Genomic DNA, 20,838 nt, shown 5'->3' on the forward strand with positions numbered 1-20,838 from the left:
TTGCAAATTTGGTGTCCTATAAGAGTCAAACTGAATAGATTTGGTAATTCATCATTAAGCGTTTATCGAAATCACAACTCTTACTTAGGTTCAGTTTTTCTTTATAATAAACGGCTTTAGGCTATTATGAAACTAAAAAATAAGCAACTTTTTAAATGTTCTTTGCGGAGTAACATTTTTGTACATATTTATTATTATTTTTTTTTGGCATACATACAAGTTTATTTACAGCTACAAGCAGATCGGGATCGCCCAGTTCCCGCCTGGCGTACTTGTATAATAGGTCAGCGGAACACGAATCTCCACGGCCACGAAGATTATCTTCTGGTATTCCTAGATCTACTCAAGGTGATAAATAATATGAATGAATTGATTCACTGAATTTTACACCTCAAAACCTATATAGGTTCTAGAGACACTTCAAGAGAAACTAGTCCTAGTAGGGGATCTAGCCTATCTAGGTTTAGGCGAAGCACAGATCGACCTCCGCTCAGTCCAGCTTCCAGACCGGTTTTGGCTCAGAAGATATTGCAGCAAAGCCGGGAAGCCGAGAGTGCTTTGGCAGACGCATTTGTAAGTTTCTAACGAGGGAAATCAAATTATGTCTTGGCTTATTGTCAATTATTCTAGATGGACTCGCCAGAGGGACCGTATAGAAGCCCCAGGAAAACGATGAGGTCCATAGATAATCACTCGGACGAGTCTGAGACTTCCAGTATTTGTTCCGAACGGTCTTACGATTCGTTTAAAAGACCCAGTGACGTAAGTTTCTCTTCTTCCTTGTTTGACTTTTGAATGTTCCGTGTAATAATGTACTATTTTCATCATAGTCATACTCGTGGAGTGGTTCCCAGCAAAGGTTAACGAGCAGGGAACTGTGGGAACCCTGTCGAGTAAGTAAATATTTACGGCATGGGATATATACGGTTTGCTTCTTTCATAACTATATAAAGCTTGCTTCTTTTCACCTGCTTAGAAAATTCATGAACTCCGCACATTACTTCGTATTATACAGAACACCTAAAACATATCTGTTTTAGGCTTTAATATATCGTCGGTTAAGATGCAGTAGCTCGTAACCCCCATGAACATTTTTTTAAAGGAGGAGAAGAAACTAACTACACGTGAGCGGCGACGGTACCTTAAACCAATAAATCCTGGATATTCAACAAAAAAAATACCTGTATGATCGTAAAAAGAAAAATAATGATTTATTCAAGATTTTGAGCTTTTTAAGTGGGTTACGAGATATTGCTCGAATTAAATGTTGACCAAATGTGGGTTAACAGAATTATGTAATTTAGGTCCATCTAAGGGGCTTGAGATAAAAATGTAACTATTAAAATGCAAAAAATATAATTTTTAGCAAGAATAGGAACATCGGAACCAACTAAACCTACATGTGACTCAAATTATCATGAAAGGCGTGGCAATCTACAGGAATAACTGATTTAAGTTCCTGGAGATGTTTAAACTTTTGAGCTTTTATTTTCTTCTTAGTCAAATTTAGTGGCGGCCAAATAAGGCAGACTTCTTTTCGGCATTGTTTATAGAAAATTATTCCTTCGGAGGTGTATTTTATCGCTCGGATATCCGTAACATTCTTGCTTCCTGGTCTAATACTACCATATATTTGATTGACCTTTACAGAAAAGTCACGGAATAAGTCATAATTGACCCATTCCGCACAATAAGGAAATGGATTTCTGCGAGCATCTCGTGTAATTGACAAATAAGTCGAAGGAAGGTAAATCTCTTTAGTTTCTTTGATTTTACTCTCAATTCTACTATGAACAGAATCACATTGCATTTGCGTATGCCCACGCTCAAGGTACTTCTGTTGAATAATAATATTTTTGGTTGCTGATAAAACAAGAAGGACATTGGCCATGATATTGTTCCTATTTTGGTAGGTGCACCCATCACTGTAAATAATAATTTGCTTGCTGTTGTTAGTGAATCTCGAAATCAAACGACCAAAGACGCAAACGTGGAAGCAGAAAGGTCACTTTTGACTTCACTAAACCAGTAACACATTACATGCTTAGTTTTTATGTTCGTAATTGTAAAATTGTGACAGGATAATTTTGTTTTATAGTACAAAGAACTAGCATTCAAACTGGGGCATACTTTTACAGCTTGCAAGTCCATCATCAACACTACTGCCTCTTCATCATCGGCCAATTTTATATCATTCGCCTTTTCTTGCCTTGCTCTATCTTTTTTAGCAATGTGTATCGCATAAAGTCCTTCTTCTAAATTTCGTACTTCATACTGGCAACAAAGATCGCACCTATCTTTTTTCGGCTGATAGATTTTTTTCTTGAAACAGGTCATCGAAGGTTTTTCGACTCATAGATTTTTTATTTTCAGTTTCACATCTTGAAAGATACGCCCTAAATAAAGCTTTTTTTGGCGGCACATTTTGGTCCAAGTACAACTTAGATGATGTTTGACGACAATAATGGGATGGCAAGAAAGACAATTCATCAAAAACCTGATTTAAAAAATCCTTATCACTATTTTTCTTTTCGCGTAAGTGAGCTGCCCTATTCTCATTCTTGCCAACTTTTGATTCATGCATACCATGTTCAGCCTTTTTAACCCATGAGCTTACTTGATTCTCCTAGACATAGAGTAGACAAGAAAAGTTTTTTGCAAACATTCGTTTTCTGGCCATCTATTGTTGAACTATAAAACATGGAAAAGTTTCTCGACGAATTTTCATTTTTTTTGTATCTTCTTTTAACAGCTAACAGAGCTACATTATTAACCGCATAAAGTTTGCGCTGATCCCAAGTCATTTTCCAAAACTTCAAAAAGCTGCCTTCTTTTCTCTTCGAAAATATTTGAACAGGAACGTAGTTTACTATTTTTACAAAGATTGGAATCACAAGGTGGGCCCATTTTTCTTTCAGCTTTAGGGGCAATTTGTTTGTATTTTTTGGTCTTGCCGTCTTTTTTAAATCCGGTATATTTTTGTCCTTTCTCGCGAAGAATTCTATTTTTTTCCCTCTTCCATAGTTGTTTTAAAGGTTTCCTTTTACGTTTTTTAGTCACATTTTCTTCATTATTGCTACTTGATCCACTGTCTTCATGAACAACATGAAGTTATTATTAAATTACTATTTTCTTCTTGGTAACTTGAGTCACTCTCCAAATCTGATTCATTGTTTCTTTCTGATATCATGGCTGATGCTTCTTCCTCGGTCTGCATGTCTCCTAACCTGGGGCTGTTTAGTCTTTCATTATCATCCGTTTCGTCCTCCATAATCTCAAAATTTGTATTGTTTGGTACATCACTAAATGGTATGTCGATTACACTATGTGACTGCGAAATATTGCTTGAAGTTTCGCTTTCTAAAGTATATAATTCTTCTCTTGGTTGGTTCGCGTCTAAAAAGAATTCTGTAACGGAATCGACAGTAGGTTGAGTAGCTATCGTCTCATTCTCCATAATGTCTTCAAAACTTTGCAAATAATTGTGCAAGATTTGAGGCTCTATTGGATACTCTTTTTCATAATCGCCAACTTGTTCATCTGGCGGCACAGTTACTAGCACAATCGGTTGATTTTCTCCTGAACTACTAGAAGCACATTCATTTACCTCAGTGGATTTACATTCTGAAAAAAAAACAATTTTCTCTTACACAAACCAAAATACTTAACTTGGTGTGCCTTTTCAGAATTTGACATAAAACATGACCAACGTTGCCAGTATTAAGTAGCTTAGTAGCTTAGGCTTTAGCCATTTATTAGCTTTACATCATTACATCAGACCTCTGTTAATCAACCCCAAAGGTTTTATGAGTTCTAAACGCACCATACACTATTTTTTTAAATTTGTTAGTCCCCCTAGGTAAATTATTTCAAGAGTCGCCTGTCACCTTTTAACTTACAAATTAATAAACTAAAACTAATTGGACACTCACCTGTAGATGGTAAACACATTTCAAAAGTAATTTACTTCGTTTACGTACATCATAATTAAATGCGCTATTCATTTTAAAACAAATTTAAATTAAAACGCGAACAATACACAAAACAAACACAGTGTGGGTTACTACACTGGGATATGACAAACAATGTCAAAACCTCGTAAGCCACTTCAATACACCTGTCACTGTGGGATGCGATGTTTTGCTTTAAACGGCAATACCTCGTAAGCCGCACATGTGGTGGCTTGGTGGCTTAAGTGGTATTGCATTTATGAGTGTGGGATACGAGATTTTTTATTTTAAATATATTTAAATTATCGTCAAACTGTGGCTTGGGAGATATTGCATATGCATAATATGCATATGCCACAAATATAATGGTAACAAAATCTCATTTTGGCAAAAAGTGTGAGTTACGAGCTATTGCATCTTAACCGACGATATGCAACTTTCGTAACTTATTCTACATTTGGAAATAGTATGCAAATCAGTTATTCTAGGGTAAGCTAAATTGAAAAACACATAGTCTCCCTACACTTGTTTATTTTACATAAAATTTAAAATTCATAACATGTTTCCGACATAGCAGGGTCCGTCAAGGGAATCCTAAAAGGAATTGGTCTTGAATGAAGAAAGAAGAGATAAAAAAACAAAAAAAAAAACAGAAAAGATTTTAAACTTAAGATAAGTCATAGTTACAGATGTTTTAAATTGGCACAAGTCACATACACCAGGGTTTAGAAAAATCTTTTATGTATTGATTATTAAATTGTAAAGAAAAGCAATGAGTACTATATAAAGAAAATTGTAAAGGGCAAGAGCAGTGTATTAAAATACTACGAGTTAAATCAAAGTGAGTATAAGAATGGTGTATTGGATCATGTTTTTGATGTATGTACAGTTAAGTAAATACAGTAACTAAGTAAGTAAATATATTGAGAGATATATTTAACATGAAATGGAGGGTGTTTAGAGGACCTAAAATTTTAGGTGCTATTTTCCTGCAAGCCATATTTTATATGTTACAATAAGTCACTTGTGTTTACAAATACTAAGGTAAATTTCTTTTCTTTGAATCTTTGGGTCCTCTGACTTGTTTTTTGATTCAGTTTTAATTGACCGCTGGTAAATTAAAATCAATACGCGAGGAAAAGGTTTTGTTTTAACTTCCTGATGATAAAAATATCTACTCAAAAAAATTAAATTCATTGACGTACCAGCGAATAGTGACCTAAAATGTCTGTGAATAATGGACCTGTTATCGACCTTAAACTTTCTCAAACAAGTGAGGTTAGCTGAAGGTGAGGAGGTGATTGATATAACTTTGTCAAATATAAAATTAAACGTCCCCCTGTATATGTAGATTGACGTGTTTCTTTTTTTAAGAAGTTATTAAAGTGGATCGTTTTGAAATAAAACCACTGTATAACGGTCGCACTATTTCGACTTACATCGCGTAAAATGAAAGCTATTCTAGCTATAAGCTAAATCTTTTTTCATAACACACATTGAAAGTTTGTGTGAATTGCTACCCAAACGAAGCGAGGAAAACTCTATACTTGACAGAACCACCTTTTTTTGCCTCTTGACTTATTAAATATAAAATTAAATTTTAGATACACCAAAAAACCTTTGAGGAATCGCTTTTTTAAAATAATAATATAAGTGACTTCTTTCCTTTTCTAATTTTCTTATATTGTTTTTAAATTATATAATACTCGGATTATATTATTATGGCTCGTAAATATAATAATGATTTAAATAAAAAAACCCTTAATATGTCTGCATATGTATGTATATCGAATGCGAACACACACAAGATCATCGTGTTTCCAACTGTTATTGAAAAAATTAATAAGATGGAAGAATTAATAAAATAAGTAAAAAATATGTTTTATTCGTGTACAAAATGGATATATGGATACATAAAAATACAAACAATAATAATATGAATAAACACTTCCCTTTAGAAGCGGTTTAACCACTTGTGGTGAAAAAAACAAGTCTAGATACTCAATTTCTTTAAGTCTTTTTTCCTGGATTTGGAGAATTATAATCAGTCAATTTTGGGATAAAGTCACATTTGGACGTAGTTATGCATAACGCGACCAGAATAACAATTGTGGGAAAACACAATTAAGTTTTGAATACCCTTAAAAATCGATAAAATCTAATACAGATCTAATTTTTGCAAGCTATATCCAAGACACTATTTCAAATTATACTATGTAAGCTTTTAGCAAAAAGTAATAAATTTTAGAAGTTATGATAAAAAATATCACCTAGTCTTTTCACCTATGCTTTTTTACTTATTATTAGGTTTTTTATTTTACAAAATTGAACCACACGCCAAACTTGTCGCATAGCGCGTTTATGCAATGCCATGTATTTTCTTTTTAGACTATATATTTCGACTGACAGCCCTATTTTTCATGAAGGTAGTTTATGAACAGCTGAAAATTTTGTTAGAAACACCGACTTAAAATGAAAAGTAACTATTTAAACCCTTACAGATCTTTTAGAAAATCCTGTAAAAGCACTTTTTATTTTAAAGTAAAAGAAACAACAAAATTACAGTAAAACTAAACCACTTTATTTACTAACATAATAAGCTAAGCAAATTACAACTGCATAGCTATAGCATACCTTGAAAACTAAGAAAACTAAGAATAACTTCAAATAAAACTAGAGTTTCTTTGTAACAACTAACGATTATCTAAAAAGTTCTATTACTACCCTATTTCATAGTAGCACTAGATAGTTTGGTATCTACTTACCTCTAAATTTATTTCATATGCGCGATTTAGTAAAATAGCAGTCAGGATTTTTTGAAAATTTAAATTAAATCACTCAAGAAACGTCTGTTGATATTTCCTAGCTAAGTTCGGTGCATCTGCGAGAAAAATGATCAAAATTTGACAAATATCACGCGATACATTACCTATTTTTCGGTAATTAGTGTTATCAACCGTTTGGCGTTTAATTTAAAATATATCCTTAACTATAGATTTCTAACGCTCGAGATTTTTTTCGTAGGAAAACATGGTATTTGGCCGTCAGATGACACAATAACACCAAAAAAACGAATTTGGCGCTTGATCGCGTTATGCATAACTATGTCCATTTAATAATCAATTTTGAGAATAAAAAAAGCCTTATTTTAAAGACGTTTGGATTTTTAATGAAAGTAAAACTTATAAAGGATTTTTGATTTATTAGTTAAAAATATCTTAACGATCAAATATCTTTTATTTTTTTGCAACTTGACATGCAGTGTAAACAATTTTCTCATAATTTTTCCTACTTTATACATTACTTAAAAGTTTATATTTTTGTACGGTTTAAAAGTTTAACGTAAAAAATATATTAAAAGCTATTAATTCACAGTTGAATTTTAATAGATTCATGACAACTATTTTTGTTCTTGCTTTTACAAGATTTTATTGGAAATTTTTAATTCTGAGCCACTTTTATCGGCGATTTACTCTATTCAGACATTGGGTAATCTATTTGAAATTGAAAATGGGAAGTTCTTTGTCATGTTTATTTTGTCTTTAATACCCGCAGGTTTTTTAGTATATTTTAGTTACTTTTTTCCAGTTACTTTCATCTTTTTAACATTTAGCACTTTTATTTATTCTAAAATACAGTTAAATGAAAAGGCACATAATTTTTTAAATGTAAAATGTTCCTAAAAGTTCTCTAGTATATTAATATACTAATTTACCTAGTTAACTAACACCGAAAGCTCTGCTTTTTTGATTAAATTTTTTTTTGCAAATATAAACGCCTCAAACAATGTTTATGTGGGTTCGCTTTGTAAATTTCTTACCACTTCTATTCTAATTCAACTAAGTTATACCTTTTGCCAACAGGATATCAACGAGATCTTGGCTCTTTGTGCTAGCACTACATGGCAGGAACGTAAGGATGGCCTACTGTCGCTACAGTATTACCTCAGTACCGAGGTTAAACTGACAGAAGGCCAATTGAAATACCTCACCGAGATTTTCACCAAGATGTTCTCTGATTCGCATACACGAGGTATGGGGGTATTCCTCGATACCCTTCAAGAGGTCATCAAAGTCCACAAGGATGATCTTGAATACTGGATATATGTGCTTCTTCAAAGGGTCTTTTTGAAAATCGGCGGTGAAACGTTAAATTCGGCAGCTACAAAGCTATTAAGCACTCTGGACTTACTTAAAAACATTTTCCGCATTGAATTATTGATAACGAACGTGTATCGGTTTATATTGGACGCAACCCAAACACCAAATACAAAATCAAAAACTATTATGTTAAATTTTCTGACGTCATTGTGTAGTCATCCGGATGCAGCGAATGCGGTCGCAACGGCACCGAATGCCTTGCAGGCGCTCAAGAAGATTATCGCTTTTACTCAGGATGCCAAATCGATGGAGATCAGGCAAGCGGCTAAAGTTTGTTTGGTCGCCATTTGGAACTGTAACACTCCGGCTGTGACTCTATTACTTACCGAGCTTCCTAAGGTAAGAACATTTTTTAAAACTCATGTCGCATTATTTTATTATATTAATAAGTTTGACCTGTCACTACACTTGCTTTTTCGATTATACTTAATATATTTTACCTTTACCAAAATCAAAAAAACCAGAGACCTTTAATGACTTACGCATTATAACAATTTTACCTGCCATTTCGAAAATAATGGAGAAAATTTTATGCAGCCAGATGTACTCATATTTAAATGATAATGGTATGATCTTAGAATTGCAAAACGGGTTTCGCAAGGGGTATTCCACATCCTCCGCCTTGGCTTTGGTAACTGATGATATAATGGAGGCACTGGATCATGGACTTGAAAGTATTCTTATACTATTAGATTACTTCAAGGCATTTGACACTATAAATCATCGACACTTGTTGGCAAAGCTAAGATATTACGGTTTTGACGTCGACTCACTGTCATCGCATCGTACTTCTCTAACAGGTCACAAAAAGTGTTTGTTAATGGTGTTTTACTCGGAGTCTAGTGCCATATTATCAGGAGTACCTCAGGGCTCTATCCTTGGTCCCATTTTTTTTATTATTTACACGTCTGAACTTATAAGCTCTCTTCATGTCGGAAAGGTACAAGCTTTTGCTGACGATACTCAGATGTACTATCACTTCTCTTCAAAAGACTTATAACGAAACTATTAATCATGAATTATACAAACGAAAAGATCTTTCTAAAAAACACGGCCTTCAACTGAATCCGTCAAAATCAAAACGAATATTTAAAAAATAATATTACAATCAAAATAGATGACCAAATATTACCATTTTGTAATTCTGCTCGTAATCTGGGTGTTCTACTTGATTGTCAGCTTACTTTTTCGATCATGTTAAGCAACTTCTACAAAGGTCATATGTATCGCCTAAACAACTATATTCTAATAGAAACCTTTTAAGTACCAAGTTAATGGCAATGTTATGTGAAACTCTTGTACTTTCCCACTTTAACTATGCTGATTTTATTTATGGCCCTTATCTTCGTCAAGCGGAACAATATCGTATTCAAAAGGTGCAGAATACATGTATTCTGATGAGTTAAACTGGTTAAATATGTCAAATCGTAGAACTCAACATTTGGGTGTTTTTATGCATGGTTTAATTACTAATTCAAAATTCATATCTAAATCTCTAAAAAATAAATTTAAAACCAATTTGAGCGTCCATGATATAAATACCAGAAATAAATTTAAATATATTATTCCTCGACATAATACAAGAACATACAAGAAGTCTTTTAAGGTACCCATTCACGGTCAGGCGGCCGGCCGGCCAGTTCTCGCTACACACGTTCAGTTGGGGGACAGGTCGTGGCCTGTCTTTCGTTGCAAATTGTTAAAAACTCAAGTGTGTAGTGTTTTGTGGACGTTATTTGCCGGCCGGCCTGATTTTACTCTAGACTAAAATTTCTACCCGTTTATAAAGTAATGGCTAACAATCCAGACTTTACAAAGGAGTTTATTGAAATGTACCGTGCCCATAAATGTTTATGGAAAGTGATAGATGCAGTATATGCTAATAGAGCACTTAGAAATAAGGCATATGAGGAGTTATTGCAACTTCAGAAAACAGTGGATCAACATGCTACAGTCGATTCTGTAAAAAATAAAATAAACAATATGAGAAGTGCTTTTCAAAAAGAGCTGAAGAAAGTGAAGCAATCGAAAAGAAGCAGTTCTTCTCCAGATGGTTTGTATAAGCCATTGTTGTGGTATTATGATAGTCTTTTATTTACTGTTGAGCACGAAAAGTGTCGAACAACTATTTCTTCAGACAGTGATCTACAACAAGAAGAAATGTATAACGATGAGGAAATTAATGAAAATGCGGTGAGGTTGATACTGATTCACTTTCACTATATTTATGTTTTCTTTATAATCACGTAATACAAAGCCATGTTGTTTAATTATAATAAATAGTTATAAATAGTAATACACAATTACCAATTCGGTACCGATAACTACAAAAAATTATCTTGCCAAGATAGTTTACCGGTAGTAATAAAATAGTTCCGGCACATTTTTATGTAGGAAATTGTGTAGTACGCAAGCACGATAAAATCAATTTTTTTTGGATCCATATTTATTGCGTTATGAAAGACTCTGAAACGGTTTTCAAGAATCCCAAAAGCGTTCTCCACGTCTTGCTCTGCTCAAACGATAGTTAAAAATTCGGCTGCTCCGGAGATAAATTTTTTTGAGGGTATGATTTCAATATATTTTCGTTCAATGCAAACGCATCATCTGCTACAAATACAAATTTTAAATTTTCTCTTGTATTTTGGTTATCTGGCAAGTTTAATGATTTATTCAATAGTTTGTCATGAAAATCGGTGCACTCGAAGACACCACCATCCGATACTCTACCAAACAACGATTACATACACAAATTTATAGTTAGCATTTACAAGGGCCATCAGAACAATACTAAAATATTCCTTATGATTGAAATAGTAAAACCCACTGTTTCTGGGTTTAACTATACGAATTGCACGTCTCTGGAATAATTTTTCCCAACGCTTAGGGCGAAATAATTGCCGTAAATTTTAGATCTTCCATGCTGCGGCCTGTTGCTGAATATCTTAAAGTCCTAACAATCTTTCTTCAGCGCTGATTGCTTGTCGCATTATTGTGTCTTTTTTGTAATATACGGCTTAACCAAATTTAATAAGTATTGAAAACAGTCATTGTCCATTCTAAGGGAATTTTTTAAATCACTGTCGCTTGTTTGCCGCAGTTCTCGTATAAGTTCAAAATGTGATAAGGAACTACGTTTTTTTAACCACTCCTTCACCCACATTTTCTTTTTTGCCCTTTTCTTTCGTTCTTGTGACAATATAATATAATGACAATAGCTGCAGCGTATTCTTGTGACATGTCGTCGATCATTAACTGAATGTGTGTACTGAATTTAAACCAAACGTCCGGCAAATATCGCATCGGATAGAAAACTGTCGACAGAAACCCTAGCAACAAACTGTACGTGTGTAGAGAGCGACGATAATAGCCGGACAGGCAGGCCGGACCGTCCAAGGACTCCCGGCCGCCTGAACGTGAATAGGTACCTTTACTTATAATGCGATTAAAACATGTAATTCCGTGCCAAACAATGATTTCATAATTTACTACTTCATAATTTAAGTTAGTTTAAGTCAGGATTTAGGTTGTATTTGTTTAGAGAACAGTTGAGCTCCTATTTTTTAACTCACTAGTATGGTGTGCTCGAGTGGTAAACATGATGGTTGTTTACGATTGCATACAAAGGTATTTGTTTGTGTACAGTCTTGTTTTGGTGCAGGTTGTGAGTTTTATATCTCCCCCGTGTTGGGTATAAAGAAGGATAGGACCACAAATATTTTCTGAAGTAAATAATTTCTCTATTTTCAGGAACAACAAGATATAGCTTCCAATATCGTACATAACCATATGAGGAAAACATCTACAGGTAGCGATCCCGGCAGCCCAATTCAGGCTTCGATGAGCCCAAAACCTTTGTCTCCCGGTTCTCCCCCGTTCAGTGACCAAGATGATGTTTATAAGAGTCTCAGGAGAACGACTGCCGAAATTCAGAACTATAGTTTCGAAACCTTAGGTAAGTCAAGTAAGTAATCCAGTGGAATCTAAAAAAATGTGTTCATGTTTTGTGCGTATGCTTTCTTGTAAATTTATTACTTTTTTAGGACCTAAACTGGACCGGGACAGAGATACGACGTCACAAGACTCAGGCATATCACAAATATCAGCTGGGAGCGATATGAGAACTGACATAGCAAATATTGAAGAGAAAATGGAGGATTTATCATTGAGACATTTTCATTTACGTTCGGGTCCGAGCTCGATGCCTTATAACAGTGTGAATGGGATTAGTGAGACTGATTCTAATGGGTGTAGAAGTTTAGGTAAGAGGCTTTTTAGAAAATAATATGAAAAATGTATTAGTTAGCACAATAAGAATGTAATTCTTTAAATTAATAGGACACAAGACAATGAAAGAAATTTGTAAATACTATACATACTAGGTGCCAAAGGAACTTTTCACACAATTATGTCCGTCATAAGGGGTAACTTAACCCTTAAATGCATAACTTTTTTAAAGGCTTAAAACATGGTTAGAAAGCTGGAAAAAATAATTAAAACATTTTTTTTTAAATTAGTTTTTTTTTCTCCAAATATTTTATTGTTGCAATTTTGCAATATTGTGCATTTACAGACAAATTAGATTATTTTTTCATGAAATCTTTTAAAACAATTTTAATTTTTTTTTTAAGCATAATACCACTCCACATTTATTGCACGCGATGTCGGTGTATCCGTTACAACCAGAAAGTTTGCATCTGGTTTTTTTCGGAAAAAACTGGGCAACGAGAGACTTGATGACATCGAATGTCTTTCGGTGGTACGTGCTGGGCATTTCCTCGCTGTATCTTAGCTTTCCCGATCTAATGAACTTGATGGTCTACCTCTCTTGACCGTATATTTTTTCACATTACTAAGACAGTTAGTAACTATGCTTCTAAATTTTGATTGTTGTAGTATTTCCGACAGTTTTCCTTTTACGTTTATAACCTTTTTATATAAAAGCCATGCATTTACCAGAATTAAATTTAAGAAATGGTCAAAAACTCGTAAATTCCATTTTCTACTCTTTTATTCGATATCTTCCTATAAAGCTGTCCATTAGGTCAACCCCTGCCATGTAACGATTGTATTCGCGAATAATATTGGGGCACTCGATTTCAATGTCTTTGCATTCTTACTTGCATCTTTTGACAGTACCAAGAGGCTGCCGGCTATCATAAGTTGACAGTAGAGAAACGCATCTATTGTCCTTCCAAATAACAGGGGACAATTCAACCCCATCGATGGTAAGCTACCACGCTTTTCCTTTATTAGTTGATTATCGGTTGGTGGTTTACAATCTGGAATTCTATTACGACGAACAGTTCCAAGAGAATATATCCCCCTTTTAGCAAGATATACCATTAGCTCTAGAGTAGTGTAATAATTATCTCAATATAGTATATAATTCTGCATAGTAGGTATAATCTAAGATAAATGAATTACAAGATTTACAGACGCTCCAATATCAGGTTCACCGTCCGTTCTTGTTTGATGATTTTTACTCCTAGAATAATTTTCAAATTGGTAGGCAAATCCACTTACACCCACCAAGACAAAAAGTTTAAAACCTCATTTGTGAGATTTCATGGGCATATACTGCTTCATGAAGTGTCGCACTTTAGTTCAACACATTTGCTCATCTACAGATAGGGCTGGTTCCAGAGGGATGCTTGAAATTTTTTTATTTAGGTGTTCAATAAGTGGTCGCAACTTTTTCAAATTTATTTATATAGGCATGACATTTCGAACGTCAACCTATATCCGTATTCCAGTATGATCGTACATTTGGCAAGTTTACTATAGACGTATAATAATAGATAATGCTCTCGAGACTAACCAATAAAGTTCCTTGTCAGTGGCAAAAAAGCTAAATTGGTTGTTTGGGTTCTTTTGAACGCAATATAAATTGGTTTCGTTGACGATTTTATCGATTAGTTCATCATTCTAAAAATATTTTAAAAAACTGTATGGAGTCTCCAACGCCATTACTTCCAGAGAAAGGACTTCGTCGCCATGAAATACTAATTCGATCGTTTAAGTAAAAATTGTGCTGCTTCCCAGTTACGTTTCTTTCGACGTTTTTCTTTGTACCTGTTTTGAAATAATTCTTTATTTTATTAGAAGGCCCGACCTGACACTCATTTCAACCTCGTCGTCCATCGCCTTCATTTGCACTTCATCACCTAATTCCTCCTCAAATACCCTTAGATCTTCTTGATACTCATTGTCTTCATCTGAATCACTCAAAATGTAATTTGAGCCTGCTTCGCTGTTAGTATCTGAAATATCCATTCCATCTTCACTATCTGACCAGTTTTCCCATGTGGACTGCAACTCCTTATAACTCGATTTCAGCTCATTTTATATGTCAAACGCGCTAAATGCACAATGTTGCATATATGCACAACGTCCACAAAACTATATTTTTTTGCATCTAGCAAGAACAAAATATATTACAACCACAACACTGAACAGCAGGCGACAACTAAGAATATTATTTCTAAATATCAGTATGTAGCATCATCTATGAGTAATTCTTTGTATTACACTCTTTAAGATACTGTTGTAAATATGCAACGATATACACTCGCGAAATAAAATGTTTTGTTGGCAGTTTAGGATAGGTGAAATAGGTTTGTAGCATTTTTACAACATAATGCATTTAAGGGTTAAAGAGTTTTTTTCGCATATAGGCAGGGCTTTATTAAATAAAGATAATTTATACCGGAAAAATAGAGAATTAATCGTAGTCATTGTAAATTCAGTTTTACAAAAATAATTATATCCATATGATCCATGTACTAAGAAAATATATAATCTAAAATAGACTACGATAACTGTTCGTCGTATAGCCTCCAAAATATAACACCAAATTTAATTCACAAAATTGAGCTTGCTAATTAACTAGTATTATAGGTGTAACTGGTATTTGTAGACTACCTTCAACAGATAAACAAGACTTTTTGCAGGAATTATAAGTCAAAAACTAGAATTTTTTGTAGGAGATTGAAACTTTGATATTTTGAATTTGCATGATACAAATGGGGTGAATTATTTAAATATTATGCATTAGAATGGTTTTAGAACGATTAATAAACCGACTAGGGATTATTTATATATTTTATTTATTTCTCCTTGATTTTTTCAGTACAAAAGCAATAACAATTTTATTTAGTAAAAGTAATATTTTTTTTTTCTAAGACAATGGGGCCATTTTTAATATAGAGTTAGGCAAACTAAATCTTTGTACATAGGTATGACGTAAAATAAAGTTAAAGATTTCCTAATTAATAACCCTTTTTACTCATCCGAGGAATTTTTTCACTCCACTATGGCTTTTTAGGTGTATTGTTTTTCATGTTTATAATGTGCTTCTGTTAAAGTTGCTTTGTATTTGTTAGTTTTACTTAGTGCTTAACGCTTGATGTATTTTTCCTTTTATTGTGGATTATCTTATCTTATTATACAGTTACTGGATGGGTTTTATTATTGTAATTTTAATTGTAATACATTTTTTCTGGATTTTGATTTGTGTAAATAAATAAATAAATAAAAATCATCAAGCCGAAAAATATATGTAGAAACACACACTTCCAATAATACATAAAGTACATTTTACTGCATCATTTGTTGCTTAGTTTACATTTGTGGTAATAATGCTCTCAAGACTAACCTTTAACAATAATGTGCACTTGCTGAGTCAAAATTTTGCTTGACTTGGCATGCCGAATTCACTATCAATAACATCATTAAAGTTCACACATATTTGTTCTGTATTTTTCTGCTACTAATCCGGATACTTTGGTCCTTGCACCAGTTTTTCACAAATAACAAATATCGAAATTTGCTAAATAAACAAGTTTTAGTTTATATTTTCCATAAAAATTCACAATTAGCGTTGCAACCCACAATTTTTGTACACTTGGGTAAATCTTATGACAATAAAATGACATCAAAATTTTATTTTTGTAAATTAAAAACTTTAGGAACTGCAATTTCATAAGATTCAAAATAAACAAACAAACTAACCACACTTTGTTCGGATTTGCTTGTGGCACCATCCTTTAAAAACTGCTTGAACTTTGAAATACAGTTTGAAAGATTTAAAAAGTGACGAATCACGAGAGCGGATTAGACGTCGGAAAAACGGCAACTGAGCGCGACTACGCCCCCTTAAACATATTCAAGATTTTATTTTGAGTTACTTGAATTGTGTCAAAATTTAGAACATTGAATGCCTAGAATAAACTTAGCTGCAAACCATAGGTGAGGTGTTTGAGTTCACCGTCTTTCAGACAATGATGTCAAATCGATTTTCCAATTTTTCATACAATATATATTTTTCTTAATCCACTGAATATTTTTTTTAGTGTTGTATATTGTAACAGCTCAAAAATTACTCTTTAAAATTTTCTTTTATTTGCTTACTAATAATAATATATATACTTTAAGACTAATCAACAAACTTTTTAGAATAAAAAACATTGTTAATAAAAAAGTTAAAGAAAAAAAAGAACTGAATGAATAACTAAATCGATTTATGATGTTCACAAACCTCTACAAACTAAGTTTTTTGTTGTGAAAAAGAATAAAAAAATCGAATGTTAAAAATATGAAAATGCTCCCAAAACTCTCCAAAGGATTTGAATAGAACTGATGAGCGCGAGGCGCGACGTTAGTAATATATTTATATAATATAATTTTATAATTCACAGTGAAGTTTTAGATAAAATATATTTTTAAATATATAATAAAATTGGTATTTTTATGAGATTATTTTAGGGGAGTCATTGACCAATTGACCCTAAGAAGGAGCCGCCACTGATAGGCGGCATTCTCTTCTTTTCTCTTTTTTAAAATTTCCTTTTTTTATGAAACTTGTCCAATGGGTCCTTTTAACCCATACAAATTTAAACATAAATAAAATATATCTTTATCAGTTTTGCGATGTGTTTTCCGATGTCTTTTCTTTTATGGAATACTTTCATGAGTGTAATGAGATCTTATATGTTTTAATGCATTAAAAAACATCATTTTAAAGCGAAAACCTTCTTTTTTGTTCTGTTAAGAAGCATAATTTTTTTATGTGACTATATTTTAAAACTATAACTTTTATATTGAGCGTTTCTACGTATACGTTGTTACCAACTATATGTTACGTCAGATTTCATAGAGCAAGACATAGTTAAGTTTAAATATACAGGGTCCTGCAACAGTGCGTCGGTCTTCCATAAAGCCTAAAAAAATTAGGTTAATATTTTCTAACCTTTTAAAAAATTTTTGGGACCTGATAGCGCGTATCTGGAAAATATTTTGAAGTATACAGGGTGCTTCAAAAAAGTAGGGCGATATGAGCAGCATTTTTTTTAAATGGAATATCATTCTTTTTATTTTATTTTTAAGACCCCCTTAGGCTACCTAGTATACGCGCTAAATATGGCTACTTTGTCATGCGCAGTTTGACTGCAATAATTTTTTTTTTTAAATCTAAAAATCATTACATCTTTTAATTTCATCTTGATACTAGAAATGTTAATTCAATGTCAATATTCGACTTACTTGGGATTCTAGAAGAATGGAGAATTACTTTGACTTAAATTGTTTCCTTCTGTCATATACAGGGTGTTCGTAGTTAGCAATCATATTTTACGAATTTCAAAGCTCCATTTCTCGCTTTTTTTTATGGAACACCCTGTATATTATTTATCCATTTAATGAAGATTTAATACATGAACATTTTTTATTATGTAAACATATCAGCTATCTTTAGTCGTTTTTAAAATATTCACGATAATTATCCGTAGATAATAAAATGTTTAAATAAGAACCAGAAAATCTGCATTCTTAACAAAATAGGTATTTTAATACCTTTTTTGTTGCCAAGTAAAATATTTCACCTGTTTCTCTAAATAAATTTTTGACATTTTGGTGAGAATATCATTTTTGTATGTGTATTATCAGCTTAAGTATTCAGTTATTTGAATTAACGTAACTTTGTTTGTAAAAGAAATTTGGAGTTGTGTTTCAGAAAAATCTGAACGAAAATTGTATACTTATAAAATGCATTTTAGCAAAGACGAACTTGTTGACATGATATTTGTGTTGGGGGAATCTGTCCAGAAGAAAAATCTTTTAGAAGGTTACTAGCAAGATTTGTGGAGACAGGGAGTGTTTGTTATCCCTAGCAAGATAGAATTAGGCCTGTTACTAATCAGGAGCAAGAGTTAGATGTGTTATAAGATGGAATATACAAAACCGAATTGAATTTTGGACTTGGAGCAGAAATAAATTACAAAACTACCCCACGTTTTTTAATAATGTCCTATTTATGGATGAGGCAACATTTCATATTCATCCGAAAACCCCCATTTTATGCGGCAGATCGACTACCAGCATAGGTGGTCATTAAATGTGTGGGGTGGAATTATTGGAAGCACCATTATCGGTCCCTATTTTTTTAATGGTCATCTCAATGGAGAAATGTACCTTCAATTTTTACAAAATGAACTGCCTAGATTACTTGCAAATGTTCCATTAATTACTAGAAACCGAATGTAGTTTCAACAGGACGGAGCTCCTCCACATTTTTCTCGAAATGTCACTGAATATTTAAATGTAACCTTTGAAGAAAAATGGATTGAAAGGAATGGACCTATTAATTGGCCAGCCAGATCACCTGACCTAACAAAATTAGATTTTTTTTTATGGGGTTTTGTAAAAGAAATTGTTTATAGTAGAAATCCAACGGCAGTAGATATAGAGCAGAGAATACGGGATGCGTTTGCTCAAGTAACTGCACAAATGCTACATGAAGTAGAAAGAAGTTTTCAGGAACGTATTAATTTATGTTTTGAACAAAACGGAGGAATGAACACTTAATGTAATAATAATAAAATGATAAATATTTTTAATATGCTTGTTTAATTATTATCGTGAATATTTTAAAAACGACTAAAGATAGCTAATAAAAAATACATAATAAAAAATGTTCAAGTATTAAATCTTCATTAAATGGATAAAAAATATACAGGGCGTTCCATTTAAAAAAAGCGAGAAATGGAGCTTTCAAATTCGTAAAATATGATTTCTAACTACGAACACCTTGTATATGACAGAAGGAAACAATTTAAGTCAAAGTAATTCTCCATTCTTCTAGAATCCCAATTAAGTCCAATATTGACATTGAATTAACATTTCTAGTATCAAGATGAAATTAAATGATGTAATGATTTTTAGATTTTTTTATAAAAAAAATTATTGCAGTCAAACTGCGCATGCAGTCAAACTGCGCATGACAAATCAGCCATATTTAGCGCATATACTAGGTAGCCTAAGGTGGTCTTAAAAATAAAATAAAAGGAATGGCATTCCATTTTAAAAAAATGCTGCTTATATCGCCCTACTTTTTTGAAGCACCCTGTATACTTCAAAATATTTTACAGATATGCGCTATCAGGTCCCAACATTTTTTTAAAAGGTTAGAAATGTTTAACCTTATTTTTTCAGGCTTTATGGAAGACCGACGCACTGTTGCAGGACCCTGTATAGGCGTAATACGATAGGCAAATTGTTTGGGGGGCTCCTTTTGGAAAGGACAAATAATAGGTATTGAAGGACCAGCGTGAACTTCACACGGAAAAGAAAATAAGAAAAAGAAAACAATTACAAATTTACGGCGTCAATAACGACTTACCTGACACTCGATGAATTGGTATATGTAGAACTGTAGATTAGATGGTTGGCCGGCCAGTTTTCTCGACACACACGCTATTCTATGTTTCGATGCCTATCGTACGATGGTACCGATCAAAAAGCCCGTCTCTCGCGGGAGGAAGCGTGCACCTGTCCAAGCCATCATTGACGCATGCACGCGGATATGGATTGTTATTGGTCAATTAAAATAATCAATACTTCTAACAAAATTGGCGGTGCATTCAAATACCCCTTAAATTTGCCAATTCCAAACATTCCGCCCACCAAAAAATACAATTTTTTCTCTTAGGCAACTTAAAAGGTCAAGTGTGTAATCACACCTGATAAGGATTTCCATAGCAAAACTCCTCAATAAACAACAAAATAAAAATGGTTAGCTAATTCAAATTATAATTTCATCCATTGGTAGAACAACACACAACCGAGAAAATAATGAAAAAAGGGAAAAAAAAAAAATAATAATAAAATAAACAAAGAATGGTCTCAAACTTATTGAGATGGCAAAGGACAAACCTTTATTAGGGGTCGGTCCAATAGTCCTTTCGTTGTACGAATTTGCACAACTCTGGGAACGTTATCGGGACTGGAGTAAATCCTTTCCAGCCTACCAATAAGCCAATTAAGAGGGGGTTGGTTATTGTCTTTGATTACAACAAGAGAGCTAACTTTTGGACAACGGTCAGGGAGAGTCCATTTATTGCGTTGTTGCAATCGATTTAGGTATTCCAAAGACCAACGTTTCCAGAAGCTTTGGTGCAATTGCTGAATCAATTGCCAACGTTTCAGTCGATGAAAAGGGATATCGATTAGTGCCTCATCAGGAGGGGCGGTAAGAGCTTCCATGGTCAGGAAATGACCAGGAGTCAGACACTCTAAATCATTGGGGTTGGAACTCATCTCACAGAGTGGTCTGGAATTCAAAATGGCTTCACATTGCGCCAAAACAGTGGACATTTCCTCAAAGGATAATACTTGTTGACCTATCACTCTCGCAAGATGCGCTTTAACCGATTTAACACCTGCCTCCCACA

The 20,838-nt window shown here is 33.3% G+C and overlaps 1 protein-coding gene across 3 annotated transcripts in view; it reads left to right on the forward strand.

Annotated features, from left to right (window-relative positions):
- The window catches only part of LOC126748598 (CLIP-associating protein 1-A), a 77,258-nt gene that overhangs the window by 41,016 nt on the left and 15,404 nt on the right, over nt 1–20,838 (forward strand). Inside the window, exons 14-20 of one of the 3 annotated variants that reach the window (XM_050457945.1) lie at nt 232–348; nt 407–573; nt 631–762; nt 831–893; nt 7,814–8,449; nt 11,861–12,074; nt 12,154–12,372. In XM_050457945.1, coding sequence (XP_050313902.1) covers nt 232–348; nt 407–573; nt 631–762; nt 831–893; nt 7,814–8,449; nt 11,861–12,074; nt 12,154–12,372 — 1,548 coding nt within the window. The remainder of the gene's footprint in view (nt 1–231; nt 349–406; nt 574–630; nt 763–830; nt 894–7,813; nt 8,450–11,860; nt 12,075–12,153; nt 12,373–20,838) is intronic. The other 2 variants (XM_050457954.1, XM_050457962.1) reach the window with 2 other exon arrangements.

The sequence above is a fragment of the Anthonomus grandis genome, chromosome 2 (assembly GCF_022605725.1).
Source record: "Anthonomus grandis grandis chromosome 2, icAntGran1.3, whole genome shotgun sequence".
Lineage (NCBI taxonomy): Eukaryota > Metazoa > Arthropoda > Insecta > Coleoptera > Curculionidae > Anthonomus > Anthonomus grandis.